The sequence below is a fragment of the Furipterus horrens genome, unplaced genomic scaffold, assembly GCF_987537825.1.
Source record: "Furipterus horrens unplaced genomic scaffold, mFurHor1.1.pri manual_scaffold_1, whole genome shotgun sequence".
In the NCBI taxonomy this organism is placed as follows: Eukaryota; Metazoa; Chordata; class Mammalia; order Chiroptera; family Furipteridae; genus Furipterus; species Furipterus horrens.
Window position 1 is genome coordinate 158,398,155 of NW_028327171.1, and position 20,908 is coordinate 158,419,062.

Genomic DNA, 20,908 nt, shown 5'->3' on the forward strand with positions numbered 1-20,908 from the left:
GTCCAGATAGAGTCCAGGTCTGGAAGGAAGAGTCCTCGGTGGCTTTGAGGTCAGCTGGAGCAGGAAAGATCAAAGCAGCAGCGTGCCTGCTTTCCCACTAGCCCAGGCCACATGGCCAAATCCTGACTACAGTCTGCACATAGCTGCTTGCTGCTTCCCACATGGCTGCCACAACATGCTCTTTCATCATGGCACCTTCCTCATGTTCCTCTAACATACTCCTTTTTCATGTTATTCCATCACGGCACACCTCCATCATGGCACCTTCCTATGCTTCTCCTTTCCAGCATGCTCTTTCTTCTTACTCCAGCTCTTTATCCAAAACCGAATGGCACCTTCTTTCACACCAGACCTCATGGCAAACTGAGGGGCCCTCTACAACCTTTCAAACAGCATGGGGCTTCTTTCATGGCTCCCCTAATTTTAAATGCTGGCCCTGAGCACCATTAAGTCATTGTTATGAGAAATATCTTAAGCCCTATCATCTGCCCTGTTACCCTGGTAGCAGCACAGCATTATCTAGCTATCAGCTTGCCATAGATATGCAAAGTACCTTAAATGCTGTATTATGTCCTTCTCTCATCCCCTAAATCGTGGACTGTGGGGAATAACTGTACCCTGTTTCACTGAGAGTCATTGAATTTCATGAAGTGATAATGAGCATATTTACAATGGACAAAGTTCAGTAGAAAATAGGAGTTTAATCTTTAAACTCTTCTTTATGTTAGTAATCAGTGTAATTTTACCTTTCTTGCAACTGAGTGGCATGCCACCAACAAAAATCAAAATCACTGCATCCTAATCTAAAATCAGCATAATAAAAATGGGATATAACCTTAAACAAGAGATAATGCCAAAATGAAACTTCCTGTTAACGATTTATTTAGCTTTTTGGACAGTTTGAGGAGTTTTAGAGAAAACCTAGCACATTCTCTTCCTTTTCATCTGTAGACTCACTTTCCTAATTAGTTACTACTAAACTTTCAGATTATACCATTTTACCATATATCCAAATGTTACAGATATGTCCACATGCCATGCTAATTTCTGATTAGAAAAAAAAGGGAAACGAAATTGAATTATAGAAAGGGTGTTTTTTAGAGATTAAGAACTTCATGTTTGGAATCAGATGACCTGTTTGGAGCCTATTCCATCGTTAACAATGTGACCGGGGCCACTTGCTTCTTCTCCCCAAGCTTGATTCCCTCTCTATGAAATGGAGATGATAATAATAGTACTGACTCATAGAACTGCTATGTGGATTCAAATTGATAATCTATCAAACCACTTAGCATAGAGCCTGGCACATACTAAATGCTCGATCAATGTCAGCTATTATTAAATCTATCATCATTCTATTTTTATGACAATAATATACTTAAATGATTCCACAATAATGGGAATCTATTTTGGCTTTAAAGTTCTATATAGAGTTCAAGATTCTATGGCATTTTATACATTCAGGATTTCTTTTCTTATAACTTCTCTTTGTGATTATTGCCCAAACTAATTTTCTTAAGTATTCTCCTTAGTGAAGCTATAGGAAAACTATCCTCATGGACTAGTAGTAAATCTCTTTCCCATCATCTCTTCTCCGGATTAAAATCTCGTGTTCTTTTAAGCTCCTTCATATGACCCTGACATGGGTTTCTATTAAATTTACCAGGCATTTCTCTTAAGTAATAAAGTAGTAAATGACAGAACTATTTGTTCATAATTTGACCAGTACAGAGTCTTAAAAAAAAACAAAATCCCTCAAATTACTTTTAGTTTCATAATAATGATTTTCTAGCATTTATTACATTAGCATTTGTAAAGGCTATTATTATGGACTGTTGCATAGTGTTTTTCCAAGTCATTTAAAACCCCTTGATTATTGGTACTAGGTTTTATACTGTGTCCCTAGTGCCTCCTCAGCACCTAGTGTGTATTCAGTGTGTGTGTATGTATGTGTGTGTGTGTGTGTGTGTGAGAGAGAGAGAGAGAGAGAGAGAGAGAGAGAGAGAGAGAGAGAGAGAGAGAGAGAGAGAGGCAGAGGGAGAGAGAGACACACCACACATACACAGAGAGACAGACACAGACACAGACACAGACACAGAGAGAGATGCTGTTAGTCTGAATTCCTGTCTTCATCTTTGCAATGGGCCACTGCTTTTTGTTATTCTTTCTCAGTGGCTCTCCTTCCCCAGTGAATTTTTCTGGTGTGGTCATCAGTCAAGGCACTACACTTCTTGCACAGGACTCAAGTTGGCCAATCAGAGTCCACTTTCTCAGGAATGATATGGACGCTAGAGGACAAAAGGCCCTTTTAGCAGATCACCAGCTGTGAACACTGAGACAGGAGAGAGGACTTTGTTTCCATCAGATGCATAGTGAAGTCATTACAGAAGAAAGCATTGCTGAGGGGAAGAATGTCATTAGCTGTTCAAACTGAGAATGCAGCCATGCTCCAAAGCACATCTGTCCCTACACATACGTTTAGATTATGTAACCCAACAAACTATCCCTCCTCCTTTTATTTTTTACTTAATCCATTTCCTGTTTAGAAAAAATGTAAATGGAAATACCAGTACTAAAAACAGAATGCTATAAACACGATGATGTCATTTGTTTCCGAAGACTATGGATATATTAGAACGTTGCAAAAATAATAATAAAAGCAAGATATTTTGTGGCAAACTTTGGGGAAAAGGTTAGTTATCTTGGGGTAAATACTGCAGCTGCAAGCTCTGCAGGGGAGTATTCTGGTGGGGTAAATAGGAAATGGTTTTCTCTCCAAGACTCCAATGAATTTGGTAAAAACTGGCCAACCGAAGTCTTGCCTCCCTGTGGTAGACCTTACACACATCAGTCTGTACCAGTTGGATTGTAGTTAAAATGTAAAATTCTGCACCTTTTGAGAGTTATTTTCCATTTTTTCTAATGAATAGAGAAGGTCAGATGGACTATGACAGAAAAAGCTGATAGAGCCCACAAGTTTGCCCTGTAAAAACAGCCAATAATAAATGGTTTCTGGGCCTAAAACAACAGAAAGAATAAAAATCTTGTCTGAGGGGAGACTCTAGAAGGCAGACACTTGATTTAGGGATTTCGACCCACAGATTTAGTCTTGCTTAATTCTCTCCAATACATTCAGTGGTCTATTTCTGAATCTTTTAGGATTCTTCTTAAGTGTTGTATATCATGCTATGTACTATAGATACAAATACTCGATGCTTCACTCATTCATCGATACCCACAGTTCCCAAGGATGCCTCACTCCAGATTCTAATTCCTAACCTTGGAAATTCAAGCTTCAAAATTCAACTAAGAGTTTATATTCCCCAAGCACTACCCCAAACTCCCAATGTAGTCAATGTTTCCTCTCCCAGCACTCTCTGTTCTCTGAGTATACCTATAATATAGTACTTCACAGTGCATTGTAATGCCTCTGTATTCTATTTGTCTGTCTCACTCGCTTCTCAAAGGTAGAGAATTTGCCTTTTAATGTGAATTCCCAGAACCTAGCACTGTACATACTGGCTGTCAATACATGCTTGCTGAGTGAATAAACAAATAGATGAATGCACAAATGCATGGATGAGTGACTGAATGAGAACATGGTCTCTACTCTGAAGAAGCTCACTCTAGCTAGGGAGGCAAGTGACAAATTGGCTAATTAGCAATTAGCCAATGTATAATAGAGATGGGATTCAAAAGGGGAGAGAGCATAACATGAACAGAAATCAATGTTCCTTTCATGTATGTCTTTTTATTTTTTTGATGTTTGCTCTATTGTTTGTGTTCAGAGGAGCATTTAAAACTCACTGTTGGAAGATCTATGAACAGAATCCTGATAAGGTTTGAAGAAAGGGTTACCACAAATGTACTAAGGGAGTAAAACAAATAAGAACATTAGATATAGAAAATACTCCTGGCTGCTTATAGCAAATGTGTTGTGGAGATCTAGACAAGGAGAATTTCCACACAGGCCTAGCAAAGGGAATAATAAAACTTCCAGTTATTACAAGTTATTTTTAATGACTAGGAGACAAAAGATGTTACATGTTGTGAATACGGGAATTCCAGAGAGAGCCATGATCAGGAACCTTCACAGACACCAAATGAGAAAATAGTTATAGGACCACCCTCCTTTCAGTGCTTAAATAAAATTTCCAGAGGCTATGTCTGCAGGAGGAATTTCTCAATTTCTCAATGTTTGATCTCTATCTTGTTTGGTATGACCTGTGGGAAATTGGAAGGTTTGTTACTAAGAGCTAAAGGGTGCACTAAAATAAATCGTTCCTACTGATCTCTTCTTTCTAGTTGCCTGTCTCATTCTTTTTCCAGTGCCTCATTTTTTTATGGCCAGAAGCACAGCCACCCACTTACATGTTGTGTGTGTCTCCTGAATCTCCTTTCTATCACTTTATCTTTAGCTTGGAAGATTAAACTTAAAAAGCTTTTTTGTCTGCATCATACTTATCCAAATGGGGTACTTTGGAAATTGTGGAGAGGGACATTCCCCGATTTGGGTGGAATATTTTCAGAAGCTTCAGGGAAACTATTAGATATTTCAATCAATCTCTGATTCCCTCAGTAGTAAATAGCTTAAAACATTTTTTCAATGTTAAAAGAAATATTGTAATATTATGAAGCTAAATACAAAAGTCACAGTGATTTAAAGAGAACGTATGAGACATTAAAGGAATGCTTCTGATGGCAGCTATTGCCTTTTACTCAGACCCCAAGGAACTTATATGAAAAAGGTAGTAAAGAACCATCTAGAGGGGAAAGTTTCATCAGCTCCTCCACCTGTGACAAGCTCCTGGCCTAGTCTCCCTCTTGCCCAGGAAACTACTTGTTTCCATAAGACCCATGGACTTTTGTGCCTCTAGAAGTCTGTCCTTGCTGTTTTTTCTACCTGGGAGTCTAACCCCCTTCCTTGTTCACTTCACCAGCTTCCCCTTTCTTCCTCTCCTTCCCTTCCCTTCCCTTCTTTCTCTTCTTCCCTCCCCATCCCTCTCCTCCTTCTTCCCCTTCCCTCTTCTCTTCTCTTCTCCCCTGCTGGACACTTTCCACACATTATTCTATTTAATTCTTAAATCAACACTGAGAAATAACTTTTACAATCATTAAAACTTGCCTCAATGTTACATAATAAATGACACTGGACTCCATGGCATACAAAGAATGACTGAGCCAGAATTAAAACACAAATGTATGTGACTCCAAGTTATGCTCTTAGACATCATTTACTACCCAGTTTGATAAATAAGCTTGTAGATCTAGTTTAAATGTCCTATTCTATCTCTTTTTTTCTTTCTGAAAATTCCCTCATTAAACTATTACTACTTTTTCCCTAACCTGTGTTCCTATATTTTTTATTAACATGATTTAATTATGGCTGCTTATATAAATGTTTTTTCTCTCATCAGGCTTAGAAAGAGCCCAGAGCAGGTAGGTGCCTCCTCTGATTCACCCGGGCTTTACTCTCCTGGCACAGGGACCTGGCAAATGTGGCAGGACAGGGTGGGCCCTGTGGTGAACCACATGCATTAAAGCTTTGCAAAGATCACACTTGGCTGACCACAGACCTCACACTGTGTTTTGTTTGGACTAAAATGCATTTTGGATTAGTTTGTCAACTTCTAGAAATTAGGAGTTTATCATAGAGTCTGTGTTTCCAGTATCTTTTTACACTGGAAGATTTGAAAACATTGGCAAGCATTCCTGTATGACCACATCTTTCCAGGGCTCTGCATTTAAATTCCCTACAGTCCCTTCTCCCATTGTGCTGCCCTGACTCTTTACTCACTTATGCTACTGCCCGAGCCCTGATCCTAATATTTGTGACCAGTCTTCGGTGCAGTTTCTGAAATCTCTTAACTTCTACATATCCATATAATGGTTACTGTCTATAAATAAAAGAATTTTTATGGTAAAGGCAATTGAAAATAAATTTTGAAGCTATCAAAAAACACTGCCAAAAAGCAAGGACCTACAACCAAGATTACTCTATCCAGCAAACCTATCATTTGGAATGGAAGGGCAGACACAGCGCTTCCCAGACAAGGTAAAGCTAAAGGAGTTCATTATCACCACGCTATTATTATATGAAATGCCAAAGGGACTTACTTAAGACAAAGAAGATCAAAACTATAAACACTAAAATGACAACAAACTCACAACTATCAACAACTGAATCTAAAAAATAAAAACAAAATCCAACTAAGCAAACCAGAATAGGAACAGAATCATAGGTATGGGAATCATTTGGAGGGTTATCAGCTGGGAGGGGGATGGGGGAGAAAGGGGGCAATGGTGCAGGGATTAAGAAGCATAATTGGTTGGTACAAAATAGACAGGGGTAAGTTAAGAATAATATAGGAAAGAGTGAAGCCAAAGAACTTATATGCATGACCCAAGGACATGAACTAAGTGGAGTGGGATTGCTGGAGGGAAGGGGGGTACCAGGCAGAGGAGAGCAAAGGGAAAAAAGTTGGGACTACTGTAACAACATCATCAATAAAATATACCTAAAAAAACCAGTGTAAATACAGCAGACTCTTCATTTACCATTGCTAAGTTCAGTGTACTAAGAAGAACAAGATGTCAAGGGTAGAAGGCCTAATTACTACATAATAATTAAACTATATATCAGAGTATGGCATGTATAATTTAAAAAAGACTGCTCAGGTCTATTTACAACTGACTCATGGTCTTTACATAGCTATCAGCTCACATAAAGAGGTTATTTACAAATTACTATAGTGTTGTTTTCATTGATTATAATTATACAATAACTTTATTAATTACAAATCTTCAGTGCTTAGTAAATACATTTGGGTCAGTTTACCTTTATAAATTACCTTTATATTGTGATGGTTTATGAAAAGGTTTGCTAAGCAAATTTATTTAGTAATTTATAAGGAAAATAAGAAACCTGTTTACTTGACACAAATTTTAGAGTCATGAATTTCCAACAATGTAACTGCATGGTAAGCAAAAGCTAGGTACTGCTTAGGTTGATATTTTGATATAATAAGTACAAATCATTTTTCTCTGATCTTTAAGCACGACTCATGCTAGACAGTACCTTTTAATCCCAGTTCTACATGCAATATTTTTTTGAAAACAATAAAATATTGCTACTGGGAAAAATATTGGTTTACTGTGACTATTCATCATTTCTGTCAGCTCTTTCGCCCAAGTCATCTGACTTAACTGACTGTACTTAGTAGAGTAAGTGCAAAAAAGGAGGCCATAGTTAAGAATAAATACCAATTAGTCACCTAAAGCTTCAATAGACACATCCATTATAATTTTAAAAAATGCTTTAATAATGCAAGAGCTGGCAGCAAAACAAGAAATGTCCAAACATGATGAATAGCAGGTTAACCACCTCTACAACAGAAGGAACAACGATACCAATATAACACAGTTTTGTTCAGTCTTACAGTAAACAAAATCATAATTTATAGTTTTATTTATTTGTGAGGGTCATCCAACATCTCAAGATAAATTAGAATGCAAATAAATGGCTTACCTTTCTTGATGGTCATTCATAGGAGAAAGAATGTTTTATGGTGCAGAGAAGAACCTTAGAAACAGTTGAAATTGGTAGTAAAATCATGTCCTACCTGGGTAACTTTCTCTGTCACATTGTGTGTTCGATCTTTAACCTTGGGTGCAATAATGGTTTTGTCTGAAGAAGGAGGGGATGAATTCTTTTTTTCAGTTTTGACATCTGAAAAATTCAGAGTGAGCTGTGGAATCTTGTTAATGGTGCTGTATTTGTTGAGGTTGGAATCTGATGTGGATCCCAGGAGGCTTGACTTGATATGATTAAAAGGCCCTAAAAAAATTGGAAAGTATTTGTAAAAGCAGTATCAGGGGAAATAGAAAAAGAAAAAAAATAGTTCTGAATGACCTGTTAGTGATCCATGACTAATGTGACCCTGATTCAGGTGTGAGAGGGTTTACGGTCATTCTCTGCCACATGGAATGGCACGTGAGCATCTGAGAATAAGATGGGGTTCTAGGAGTGCACCCAGAGTAGAGATGAATGCTTTAGCTATTATTCAGCTTCATTCATTAAAGGCTGAAATAAAAGAAAAAAACTCCATTCTCTATCATTGGCTAAATTTTACCCTAAAAGTTTTTCAAGAATTTCCTTTTATAATCCAGGGATTATTCAAGGAAGGACTTGCCTACGGTTAAAATCATGGTCGCCATGAAATTTCTGAATGGGCTGTGCACTCTGTTTCAATTTCTATTGTTCTTTCTGTGACAAGCCAGCTGGGGTTTTCATATGTTTTTGTTACTTCTATGAGATGTTTATGCAGAGCTTCCAGAACAGTTAAGCCCAGGTGAAGGAATTTCAGATAAGTCTGAAAGGGACAAATGTCTTTTGTGTGTATGTGTGTGTGTACTCTATTGAAAACTCTAGAATACAGTGTGGGATTTTAAATTTTTTCCTTCTTTTAAATTTGACTGACCACTATTTTTAGAGGAAAAAATGAAAAATAAAAAGCATTACCAGAAGAATGCATTGGCAAACAATTTACAACTGAAGCAACCATAGCTATGTAATAGGACACACCTGGAGTTGGTAGTACCTTGTTATTTATTTATTTTTAAACCATGCTATACATTAGATCCCAAGAACTTGTTCATCTTATAGCTGGATGTTTGTGCCCTTTGATCAACCCTAGTCACATCTCAAATTATTTTCCCAGGAAGATAATTTGGCAAGATGCCAGGACTCCTGAGCCATTGTTGATGATAAAAGTACACTGACCAGCTACATCTTTCAGGATAAACCTACTGTCTGTTGCTTATGAAGATTTAGGAATGCTTCAGAGTTTCTTTTACAATGAGTAATATTATGTAGCTCTTAAAAATTAGCACCAGGAGGAATTTTAAAAATATATATTATACAGCCCACAAATATTATACAGCCATTATCTTTTTGCTTTAGATAGTGCTTAAAACATTTAAAAATTGCATGAATGAACTTGTTAGTTAATACATTTTGCCTAATTTTTTCCTGGTTCTTAATGAAACTAACACAGTTTAGGGATCAAAATGTACTTTATGCACCAAGTGAGGTATCAACAGTTGAAAATTATATTCATAGTTTGTGCGTTTTGGACCACAACCACCAATTAACTCAGGTCAATATATAGTTCTAAGAAAAAATACCTATCACTTAGTTCATAGTTACCTTGAAGAAAAAAATCACACTGTATTTGTTTATTAAAGTTATATTTTATTATTATAAAAGTTTGAAGTGCTTTAAAGAGAATTTTTATCAAGGTAGCAAACACTGTGTTTCTTGAGGAGCATTTCTGTTCGTTTCCTGATTTTTTTCTGTTATGATGGCCAAATCCATCTTGATGAAAAATGTCATTGAGTGCTCTGAACATTTATCACCCAGTATGTTCTCATTTACATGTAGAATTTCATTCTCTTTTCTATTTATATTACAAGGAGAGAAGCAAGAGCCAAAAGTGGCACAAACTTGTTCTAGCCTGCATGTAGGACTTGGACAGAAACCCCACTCTTCAGGTCAAAGACTCTCCATCACATGCCACTAACTTGTTATTGGAACATGTATCCTATGATGTTTCCAGGCCTATATGTTAATATTGAACATTGTAAAATGTTCTGGAACTTCAGATTTATTGATATTGTCTTCTTCCCAGTTCTAACGTCATCTTTTCACTCCTTAGGTAGTTTTACTGTACATAGGGATACTGATAAGAGATTACGTATGGAAGGTTGAGCTCAGGTATAAAGTTAAATTGTCTTTAAAACCCTTTAGCTCAATTTTCAATTTCCTTCCTCTATCATTTTTCTATATGTTGGATTTCTGTAGCAGGTTATCTACAAATTTGTTTTAAAAAACTGGGTAAGAATATGGATTACCCATGATATTACAGCAGAAAGACACTGTTAAATATATTTTTATTGTCCAATAAACTCCACTGAATTGGCTACACAGATAACCAAGTGGTCTCAACTATGACAGTACTTCACTCTAGGGCAGCAATTTTCATCAGGTGTGATGCAAGAATTTTAAAAACATGTAATACCTGACTACTTAGTCAGGGGTACTGACCTCTCTTCCCTTGATTGTCAAATTTAAAAAAAAAAAGAAGAAGAAGACTACAGCCAACACAACAATAGCCATCTGGTGTGAATGAATCAAAATTATACCAATTTGTTGTCAGATTGGCAAAAAATGTAGAATTTTAGTAATTATTTTATGTGTGCCCTAAGATGAAAAATGGGGCATTTGTGAGGCATTTTTAATTGTCAAAATAATGAGAACTGGCTCTTCTCTCACCGTGAAGAATTGCCCCATAGCCTAGTTGGCATTCATGTAAGTAAAAAGCCTGTTTATAATGATCTGAACCTTGAACTTGTTTCACATATAGAATACACTGTACTTTCAGCATGCTTTTAATATATATGGAAATTTTCAGATCTACAACTACCATGTAAAGGGAAAGTTTTTGCATTGTTTTATTTGGAACTTTACCAGAAGTTGTTCACCATTTTGGAAAACAATAGAACTTGGAACCACACTACTTATGTATGGCATTTGAGTTTCTAATACAAAATTTCAGACTTTAAGTTATAGTCTGTGTTTGTAGCTGTCACATGCAAAAATATGTAAGCAAAGAAATTTGAATCTTGTTTTAACAGTGTTGGAGCTGAATATTAAATTTGCAGAGATTATAGGAATCACACAAAAATCATTAATAAAATTACTTGAAAAGTATTTCATATTTTTGTTCTCTTATATATGTAAAATTACTTAAGATACAATAAATAGAAATCTATGTAGTAAAAACTAAACATTTGAAGTAATTTGTATTGGGATTGTATGTTGGTTTGAAATATCACCCTAATAATTTCCTAGAGATTGCCACAACTTCTCCAGAATGTCTCGATTGCCATTTCTTCTTCCAATCCATCTTCTAGTTCCTATTGCTTCTGAAAGAATATGATCTGGAGGATGAATATGTGTCCTGACATTTAGTGGGATTTCTTCTCTGCAATTTATTACAGTTGCATGTTACCACATAGGGAATCATTTTAATATTATACTTGAAAGCAAGAGCCAGCTCATTTGTGAAAGTATTATACTTCCTCATTTTCTCCTCAGTTTATCTTGGTATATTATTCATAATTCAATTTTGGAATCCTACTTTTAAAATTTTTATATAAGTAAGTTCAATATGTTACTATTTATATTAATAGTGATTTTTATTTTGTTTTCAGCACATACTCCTGCTCTATCATTTTATTTAGTACTTATATACACTGTTTCATCAGGTCTTTAATGCACTGAAAGCCAATTTTTTTCTTATGTCTAATTATTGCATTATGTCTTCTAATGTAATTACATTTAAACATTAACATATTGAGAGAAATATCATTTTATTATAATTTTTCCTTTTATCTCTTTTGTATTATAGTTCTTTTAGAAATAAGTTAAATTATCTCTGAATGTAGCTTCAAGATAGTAAAATGAGTATAAAAAGTATGTGTTGCCACAAAAGGACATAAGGTCTGAAGGGCTAAGATTTGGCCTCAGAATATTAAAAATTCATTGCAGCCTGTATTTTAGCTTCTCTTATTTAGTGGTGAAAAATCTTTCTAAACTGTTACTCTATTCTGTTGTTTTTTTTTTAAAGCTCTTAGTCTTAGAAATTTAATCTAGCTTACTTTTTAAATCTACACATTTAAAAAATTCAGCAAAAATTAAAATATACTTAGAATAATTCATGCATGCTCCTTAAGTAAGACTTTTACAATTTATTTTATTCTGTATAACAGAGATCGTTATGCTCTTTGTTACTGATTTTGAAACAGATGTTTATATGCAGAAGTCTATTAGAGTATTCAAGATGATTAATGTTGGGTTTGGTTCCTCTAAAACCTATACAAATTTTTAATAAAAAATTTTAACATGTTAATTAAAATAGGTATTAACCATTTTTTTAAACAATTGTAGATTAAAACATACAGAATGCGAGGCCAAAACAAAATAAGAATCAAGGACTAGAAACCAGAATACAGGGTTTCCTACCTTCTAAATCTATATTCAGAGAGGCCTTGGTTGAGAACCTAAAAGTGAAAAGCAGCCTCCCTGGGAGTGATCATGAACAGACGGTGTTTAGGATTCTAATGAAAGAAAGGAGAATAACCTGAAAACAAATTTAAATTAATTTAAATAAAATAAATGGGCAGAAATAAAGGGAAATAATAAATTCAGTAGAAAGAAATGTGAAACTCAAAAATATATAGGAGGACTTGATGTTTTTCAGAGAGACGTTTGCAAAATGGATGACCAGATTAAATTTTTCAATATTGTAGGAAATGAAAAGCATGTGACCAAGAAGACTAAACCTAATATATCACAAGTGTCTGATTAAATATAAATTAGGCCAGGTTTCAGCTACAAAGAAATACTCTGTATTTAGATATCAAGCTAGAGGTTAAAGCAACAACTAGAAAGAATTTTAGATTAAAGATATTTAAAATTTTTATGAGAAGGCTATTTAAATTTGTCACGAATTACAAGATACTAAAGGAGAATATATTATCTTTTAGGTGGTGTTGGAAATATAGCTAAAGACATCTGATACTTTTTTAAGTAATTTTTTTTTAAAGATCACTGTTCTTAAGGGCCAAATGAGATAGAAGAAAATAAAAAAGATAAAGTTGTTTTTACTTTACTTTTCTTTTATTTTTAAAGATTTTATTTATTTGTTTTTAGAGAAAGGAAGGGAGGGAGAAAGAATGAGAGAAGAACATCAATGCGTGGTTGCCTCTCTCATGCCCCCAACTCGGGACCTGGCTTGCAACTCAGGCGTGTGCCCTGACTGGGAGTCAAACCGGTGACCCTTTGGTTCTCAGGCTGGGCTCAGTCCAGTGAGCCACACCAGCCAGAGCATAAGGTTGCTTTAAAATCATCAGGTGTTTATGCAATTTTTCTTAGGACACTGAGTTTAGTTTGCTAAAATTTAATATAACATAAATCACCTAAGTAACAACATTAAAGCAAATGCAAGCACAGTGTTTAGTAATTGAATTTTGTAAAAGAATACTGTCAATAAGCATAAGGACTACCAGTTTAACACTAATGAGAAAGAAATTATACAATTATTTGTAGTCTACGTCTGTACTGTCTGTGTCTGTGAATGGCATACAATTTACAGAAGAAAACTCACCATTGAAAAATCCACTTGCAAATCAATATATGAAATTACAAATATTCAGTAATGGCCAATGTAGCTTATGAGAAATAGTTTTATCAAATTAGTTGATTTCTTTTGTGAGTCTGAGAGTTTTTGTGGCTACAGAGAAGGTAAAAGCTATAATAAATCTGACAGTTTTGTTTTTGACTCATATGCGAGATTCTTAGACAAGTTAGAAACCGAACATAACACTGTCAGTGGGCATGCGTGGGGTGAAGGAGGTAGAATCAATAAAGGTTTAAAATTATATTAATGACTTACTATGTAGGGTAAGGGGTTAATTTTTATTGATGACTTGGAAAGCAGAATAGGCAAAGAACCACTAAGTTTGATGTAAAAACTGTTTATGGGAGAAATTATTGAATATATACAAAAATAAAAAGCATATGTAATTTATTTGAATTAACTTTTTCACTCTTTGATAATGAGTTACAACTTTTGATCTCTGAAGTCTTTTTTTAAAGATTCAAATTGCTATGGGAATTTATTAAAGGGAAAGAAAATTGATCCCAAGAAAGAAGGTTAAATGGAAATTATTCCATTTAGAGGAAAAGATTGAGTATCAATTTGCTGTTTTTGTACTATGATATTACATCAAGATTAGAAGTAGCCAGCTTAGTATCTCTGTCCAGCTCAGGATAGATGATGGGGAATAAATTACATTTAGCAAGAAGGATTTAGGTTAGCTCTTTTTGTAACAGGCAGTAAAATAGATTTCCCAAGAAAGTTAAAGAATGGGCTCCGTTGGAGATAAAGATGAGCCTCTACCACCTGTGCAAGGGATTAGACAATACCCTTGCCTGAGGGGAATAAACCATATGATCTTGAAAACCTTCAAAAGGCATTCCTAAATTATTTATTTTATTTTGGTATAAAAAAATCATTTTTGGTTAAGTTTAATATTGAAAAAATATGCATTTATACATAAAAAAGTATAAAAATTTGTGTTTGATTAAAAAAAAGTTTGTATTTAAATGTGGTTTAGAAACAAGCCCTTCAGAATTAAAAAGCATAATTAATATATTGTCCTAAATCTAATTAGTATATTAATTGCTCTATGGAAATCTTAAGAAGCCAAACACTTAAATATTTTTAAATAGTTATCAAAATCAGAGTCTGAACAAATAATGAAGACTTTGGAGAGTACAGGTACCTTACATTTTTATTAAATTTGCACATGTTTTATCTAATTTAGGACTTTAACTTCATAAATATTAACATACAAAACTGTCTACAATGATTTAGTTTCCTAATTCTAAATTCTGACTTTTATGATTCATTTTTATTCAAAGACTATTGCTATTTAAAGGTGGAAGGTTGGGGAAAAAAGGTTAGAGATTAAGTAGATTAGTTTATGAGAAGAAAATAAAATTGCTGTATTTTGAATTATGACTATGTAAAATATTAGTCTGGAAGATAAGTTAGCTCAATTTTCTATTTATTGAGATAAAATTAGATTCATTTCCTACCACAATTAAAAGATCACCAGAAAATGAATGTCTAATAATTTATTATTAATTGTTAAAGCTAAAGCCTGTCACATGCCCAGGAGCAAGTTGGTTAGAGCAGTTTGTATTCTATAATATTTCTTAACAGTATGTTTCTTGAGAAATCAGTACCTGCAGCTGACACTAACTTGCTTCCTTTTAGAAATCTCAGGCCAAAGATATTGTAGAATAATCATGTACATGAAATCCCATTCTGTTATTGGAATTCACCTACATAGACCCTTTTTGAATTGTTTAAAAGTAAAACTGGAATGGAAGTTGCCACAATGTCCCTTATTTTCAAAGTACTCTGGGCTGCTGACCAGAAAACATCTTTAGTTTTTAGAGGTATTAATTCATAACAGTCACCATCTCTGGATTAATTAAAGAAGCAATTAAGAAATCAATATTCAAAACTTCACAGTAATTGGAGTAGCAGTGACATAGGAAAGAGGTCAAAACAGAGAATTCTACATAATGATAGTTACTGGTGGACACATGTCCATGCAATACACATGCACAGAATGAGTCATTGTCATCACATGCATACCTACAGCAGCATGCATGGCCTATGTTGAAAGACTAAACCCCGCAAGTTTTCCATTTATGAGAACATATGATTATTATATTTTGCGATTCCTTGTATCCACTATGATCTAATAGAAAAACAGAAATGAATTTCAAATTTGTAGCCAAATCCAGATTTATCCAGAGGTATTGCTCAGTTAAACATCCTACAGTAGCTGTAGGTCATGCCAGTGATTTCAGACTAATATAAGACACAATTAAACATGATTGAAATGTAATATAGAGAAATAGAAAATGACTATCATGCATGTACAGTTTACTACTACAGTAAGCTTAAAACCATACCCCCTGCCATCCAGGAACGTGAAACTAGTTTTAAGGAAACAAAAGAGGAACAAATGAAGTGATGCTGTCATGTAGCACTTTGCTTATTTTACTTAATCTTGAACTCAAAAACATTTTTTTTTTGCTAAAATAGGCTTATGTGCCTCTTTCACACTATTATATATTTAGCTTGATATTTGTATCTTTCCAAATGATCTAAATATTTAGAAAATGTTCATTGCCCACCTAGGTTTATACTTTTTGCAGGAAAACCTTCATAACATGACTGAGAAAGTAACAATGTCTCCAGCCAAGTCAAGCCATGAGGACTCCACAGGGCACCTGGACTAGCCGAGGGCAGCATGATGTTGCATTGAACAGGGTATACAGCAGGCAAGTTAACATGCCAAGTAAAGGGGCACTTTGAGCATCAAAATTTGAGTTTGTACTTTACCTTTGACATTGCGACCATTGTCTGTTTTGAGCACATAGGGTGAAAAAAGAGAGAAATATAAAACAACTAAAATTATGTTACATACATTGAGTTATCTCTGTAGATAATCTCTATAGAAACAGAGAGAGCAGAATGTAATGCTTGAAACTTTATCTTTGAAATTAACAACACTTTGTACTATTCAACCAAGTAAAATACATATGCTAGAAATAATATCTGCTGTCATAAGCATTCATGCTAAAATTTGTACTTAGTATAATACCTAAAATATTTAGAAAATTTGTTTATATTAAAATGAGCTGTTTTCAAATTTCAGAACAAAGTGTTTTCAGATTTATTTTGAGATTAGCAATCTGACTCTTTGTTATACATTTTCTACTAACAAAATATGCATTACTAGTTTGGAAACAAACAAGCTTAAAAATAGATGAAGTCATGCCAAAACCATTCAAATATATCCAAGATTTGAAAAAAAAGTTCAACTTTTGTGGACGCCTCTGCTAATACTATGCATATTTAAAATATCAGGATATATTTATAATTATTTCAAAGTTTACAGTTGAAGCAATTTCAACAGTGTGGTATATGGAACTGCTCGTGTAGACATTGCCTTAGGCTTAGACAGAGATGCACAAATAAAACTATGACTTTAGAAGGCAACTCTATGCCCACTTTGAGGGACCATTAAAAGCAAATTGAGACAGTAGAAGAGAACTTGACTAAATAGAATTAATTGTCCTCACCAGAAGCTAAGTCCAAAAATCATTAGTAAAGTAAAAAGTGCTTTCAAGAGTTAAAAAATTATAATTCAACTCACCAAACCTGAAAATTGCACATAAAATTTTGCAAATTTCAAAATAACTGACCAATAGTTACATTATATAGTTAATGCTGCTTTGACTTCTAAGGCAGCGCATGGGGTCCATGGTGCTAGTTCTAGCTAGATGTGCTTGTTATTCCTCCAAGACAGTGTAAGTATAGATGTTAGAGTTCACATTTAGAGTCCTGTAGCAGTCTGACAGAAGAATTTTACATCTTTCAATCTAATAATAAAACAATGGGGGTTTATATTTTGTATGTCTATTTTTCAGTTGCATCTTTCTAGTAGTGTATTTTTATTGTATTTATAAATGTACTGGTCCATGGTGGATTAGGTAAAATATTCTGGTCCTCATCACAGTTCTAAGGAACATGATAACATAGATAAAATGAAAAGATAATGTAAAATATTTGCAAATTATTTAAAGTTCTATAAAGATAGCCAATATAGGAGAAAATCTTTCTTCTTGAAAGAGGAGACAATAATTAAATTCAAAACCTGGTGCATGTGGGGTTTAACCCATTAACCAGTTATATGAATTCATAAAACTAAAATCAGTTTTCAAAGTTTTTCATCTTCCCTGATCAGTGGCTTAGTTTCTAAAATATATCAGATAGCCTTAAGAAGTGTAGTCTTCTGTGCTAATCAGTGATTTTTTAGCTAAAATTATTCTAAAGCTGAAGTACAAAATTGTCCTCTGAATTTATCAGACAGTAACTGCAGCATCTGCAAGAAAGTGATACACTTTTGGACAGGAACATAACCTGGATGGGGAAAGAAAATTGCAGATGATCTCAACAACTCATGTCCATGTATGGAATTCATACTAAGAAATTCAAAAAATGTTAAATCATCCTTTCTCATAATTGTGTTAGTAACTGTACACTAAATGGGGATCACACAAAATTGAAAACAATAAAGTTAAATCATGAAATCTGATCTAACCTTCTCAGCACCACTGTCAAATCACAGGCTAAATTTGTGTCTGTAAAATGCACTGATTATATCTAATTTAATATTCAAATTCACTGTTTCTGAATGTTGTTATATTGTAACTCAGGTTTTAGGCAATAAGGCCAATCTCTGAAGAGTCATTATAATTCCTAAAAATAACTACACTAATTGGATTGACTAACTATAATGTATGTCGGTCATTTAAATTACTATGTTGATTTTACTGCTTTTCAGCCATAGGTTTATTGTGCAAAGATCAAATTTCAGAGCTTTCATTTGGACAGAAGATATCGAGCGTGCAATTACTATAGGGCCTTAGGTAATTATCCTGTTTCAAAATTGTCCTTGATTTTATTTTCCTTTCTCCTTTTGACATTCTTTGGGCTACAGATTAAAATGGATGTGCTAATTGCTCTTTGACCATATAGAGTTTCTCAGGCCTATCTCAAAGAAAACTCTTCCTAATGTTTCAGTGATATTGATTTTTCTCTTTGAATTTTTTTCCTGCCAATTCATTTGCTTTCACCTCTTCTGCCTTCCCTACTTCACTGTGCCCTTTAAATGTAGACCTCCACATGATTCAATCCTAAGATTTTGGTTTAAATTTTAAAGCATTATGGAGCAGGTAACTAATTTTCTGATGTGTGGGCCTTTGAAACATATTTCACAAGCATGGTCCTCTCAATTTTAACCAACATTCATTGAATTCCTGTCATAACAGAGGCAATTGTTCTGGATACGAAGGCTGCAGAGCTAACTATGCCAGTACTTCTGTGCTGGAGGAGCTCATAACAACATAATTACCTGCTTGCATATCTAGCAGGAGTGACACAGATGTATAATGCAGAATAACATAGACTGCATTACGTGATGTGATATATGTAACACTGCTTTGCATGTTCTGTTGTAAAATAATTTAATTCCTCTCGTTTGAGAAGTGAAGTGTATCCTTATGGCTGTGGGACAGAATTGGGAAGAGTATTCCTGGCATACCAAAGTATTGAGGCCAAGAAAATGCATGATACATTTTTGGAAAAAGGCAATTAGCTTTTGTAGGACTAAAATACAATGTACAAGAGGGGATGGAGCCTTGCAGAGGTTGGAAATAAAGCTTAAAAAATTAAACCTGGCCAAGTACTTAGTACCCTTCACTCAGGAGTTGCAGAAACAGATTTGTTTTAAAAACCAGCAGCGTGAGTGATGTTGGACACTCATAGGAAGCCCAGTGAGTCTCTCAGGAACCCAAATCTACAGAATTCAGGAAACTGATGTGTCTAAGCCACAGGCACTCTGAATCCTGGACCCCCTGGGAATAGTTCAGTGACTCAAGAGACCCTTTCTGCAGAAAGGTTTTATGGAGAAGGAGTGAGGGAAGAAAAGATGAGTTGATTGTGAACTCTGTGCTTAAAGGCCATCTCTAACACTCTATAACCTTGAATCAGTTATTTATTTAGCATATCTATGTCTTAGTTTCCTTATCTATGAAATGACACTTAATAATAGTTCCTCACTTGTAAGATTGTTATGAGAATTAATGTGTATCAAGCAGTTACATTACCTCTCATATAGTAAATACGCAACAACTATGTATTTATTACTGTGTTAACAATGCATAGCTTTGGTCATGGCTTTTTATAAGGCCACATTTTCACTACTATCTAATATAAGAATGCAAAAGAGGAGGAATCAGGGAGAAATAAGTGAATTCTGATTTTGCTTTTCAAGTTGGTTTTGAGATCAAGAGTTTCAGTGTTTTTTTTCTTTTGTTCCCTAAACTTTTCCCCTTTTCCCTACCTATTCCCTCCTTGCCCATAATCAATTTAAAGCTTTCTGATCACTCATTATGTAACATTTCATGCATCCCTTCCTTTGGAAAGAGTTGGTCAGTGAAATAGTCCCGTGATGGCATGCCTCTGTTTCTGCCCAGGGCTTGACTGCTTGCTAAATATATAAAAATTAATTACGTTTGAGATGATAGTGTCATGACCTAAGCATATTTTATATTATGCTTTAATTCATTAACATTCTATAAAGCAGTCAGGTAATGGTTATCATATTATTGCAGAAACACAGAAAAAGAGGCCAGAAGAAACCATTGGGGTTCAAAGAGGAAATCAGTAACAACTCTGAATCTAGGACTCATTTTTTTTTTTTTGTAATCGCTTTTACCTACATTTCTTTCTCTAAGGCAGCGATTTTCAACCAGTGTGCTGTAAGAATTTTTAAAACCTGCAATATCTGATTAGTCAGAGGTGCTAACCTCTTTTCCCTTAGATTTCCAACTAAAAAAATGACAACAGCAACGTAACAATAGCCATCTTATGTGAATGAATCAAAATTATTTTGTCAGGTTGGCCAAAAATATAATGTATTTTGGTGTGCTGCAGAATTTTAGCTATTAGTTTATGTGTGCCATGCAATGAAAAAGGTTAAAAATTACTGCTCTGAGGCCTATGGATTAATGTCAAAATTAAAAACAATATGAAAATCCCTGTTCATTACCCATTAATTTATGTTTTTGTATTGAAAAAAACTTCAAACATACCTTCACTGGCATGTCGGTCTCTAAACATGATCTTGGGAGAGACACCGAAACCTTCTATATCATGAACCGAAGAAGCCCTCCGTATGCTACAAATGCTTTCCTTCGATCTGGAGTGAGTCAGCTGGGAGCTTGACTGAAGCATGTCAGGGTAGAGTCGGTCCCATTGCCTTTTGGGAGAGGAATGGTCAAGAGGTCCAGATATATTCACCAAGGGGGAACATTTGCTGGGTTGTATCAAGGCTTTTGTATCATCTGCTTCAGAGGGGCTGCAACTTTCTTTTGTAGGAGACTTAAAGTGCTTCATGGCTACCGAGTCATCACTGTGTTTAGATGAATCGATTACTACCACATCAGGGTCTTCTTGTGGTAAGGACTGCTTTCTGTAGGTGAGAACTCTCAGCCTAGGGAACTTAATCCCAAAAAGTTTCCCTAAAGTAAAGATAGAAAAGAACATTACTACAACACAAAAGATATATCCCTTAAAACCAACAAGTAGACATTTGACTCATATTTCAATGACATGTAAAAAGAGTTATTAAT

At 34.6% G+C, this 20,908-nt stretch overlaps 1 protein-coding gene across 3 annotated transcripts in view; it reads right to left on the reverse strand.

Annotated features, from left to right (window-relative positions):
• KCNH7 (potassium voltage-gated channel subfamily H member 7) overlaps positions 1-20,908 on the reverse strand; it is a 516,764-nt gene that overhangs the window by 137,669 nt on the left and 358,187 nt on the right. Inside the window, exons 4-7 of one of the 3 annotated variants that reach the window (XM_090267686.1) lie at positions 20,369-20,797; positions 16,050-16,070; positions 15,617-15,640; positions 7,623-7,837 (exon numbers count right to left, since the gene is read on the reverse strand). In XM_090267686.1, the coding sequence (XP_090123812.1) occupies positions 7,623-7,837; positions 15,617-15,640; positions 16,050-16,070; positions 20,369-20,797 (689 nt within the window). The remainder of the gene's footprint in view (positions 1-7,622; positions 7,838-15,616; positions 15,641-16,049; positions 16,071-20,368; positions 20,798-20,908) is intronic. The other 2 variants (XM_090267702.1, XM_090267694.1) reach the window with 2 other exon arrangements.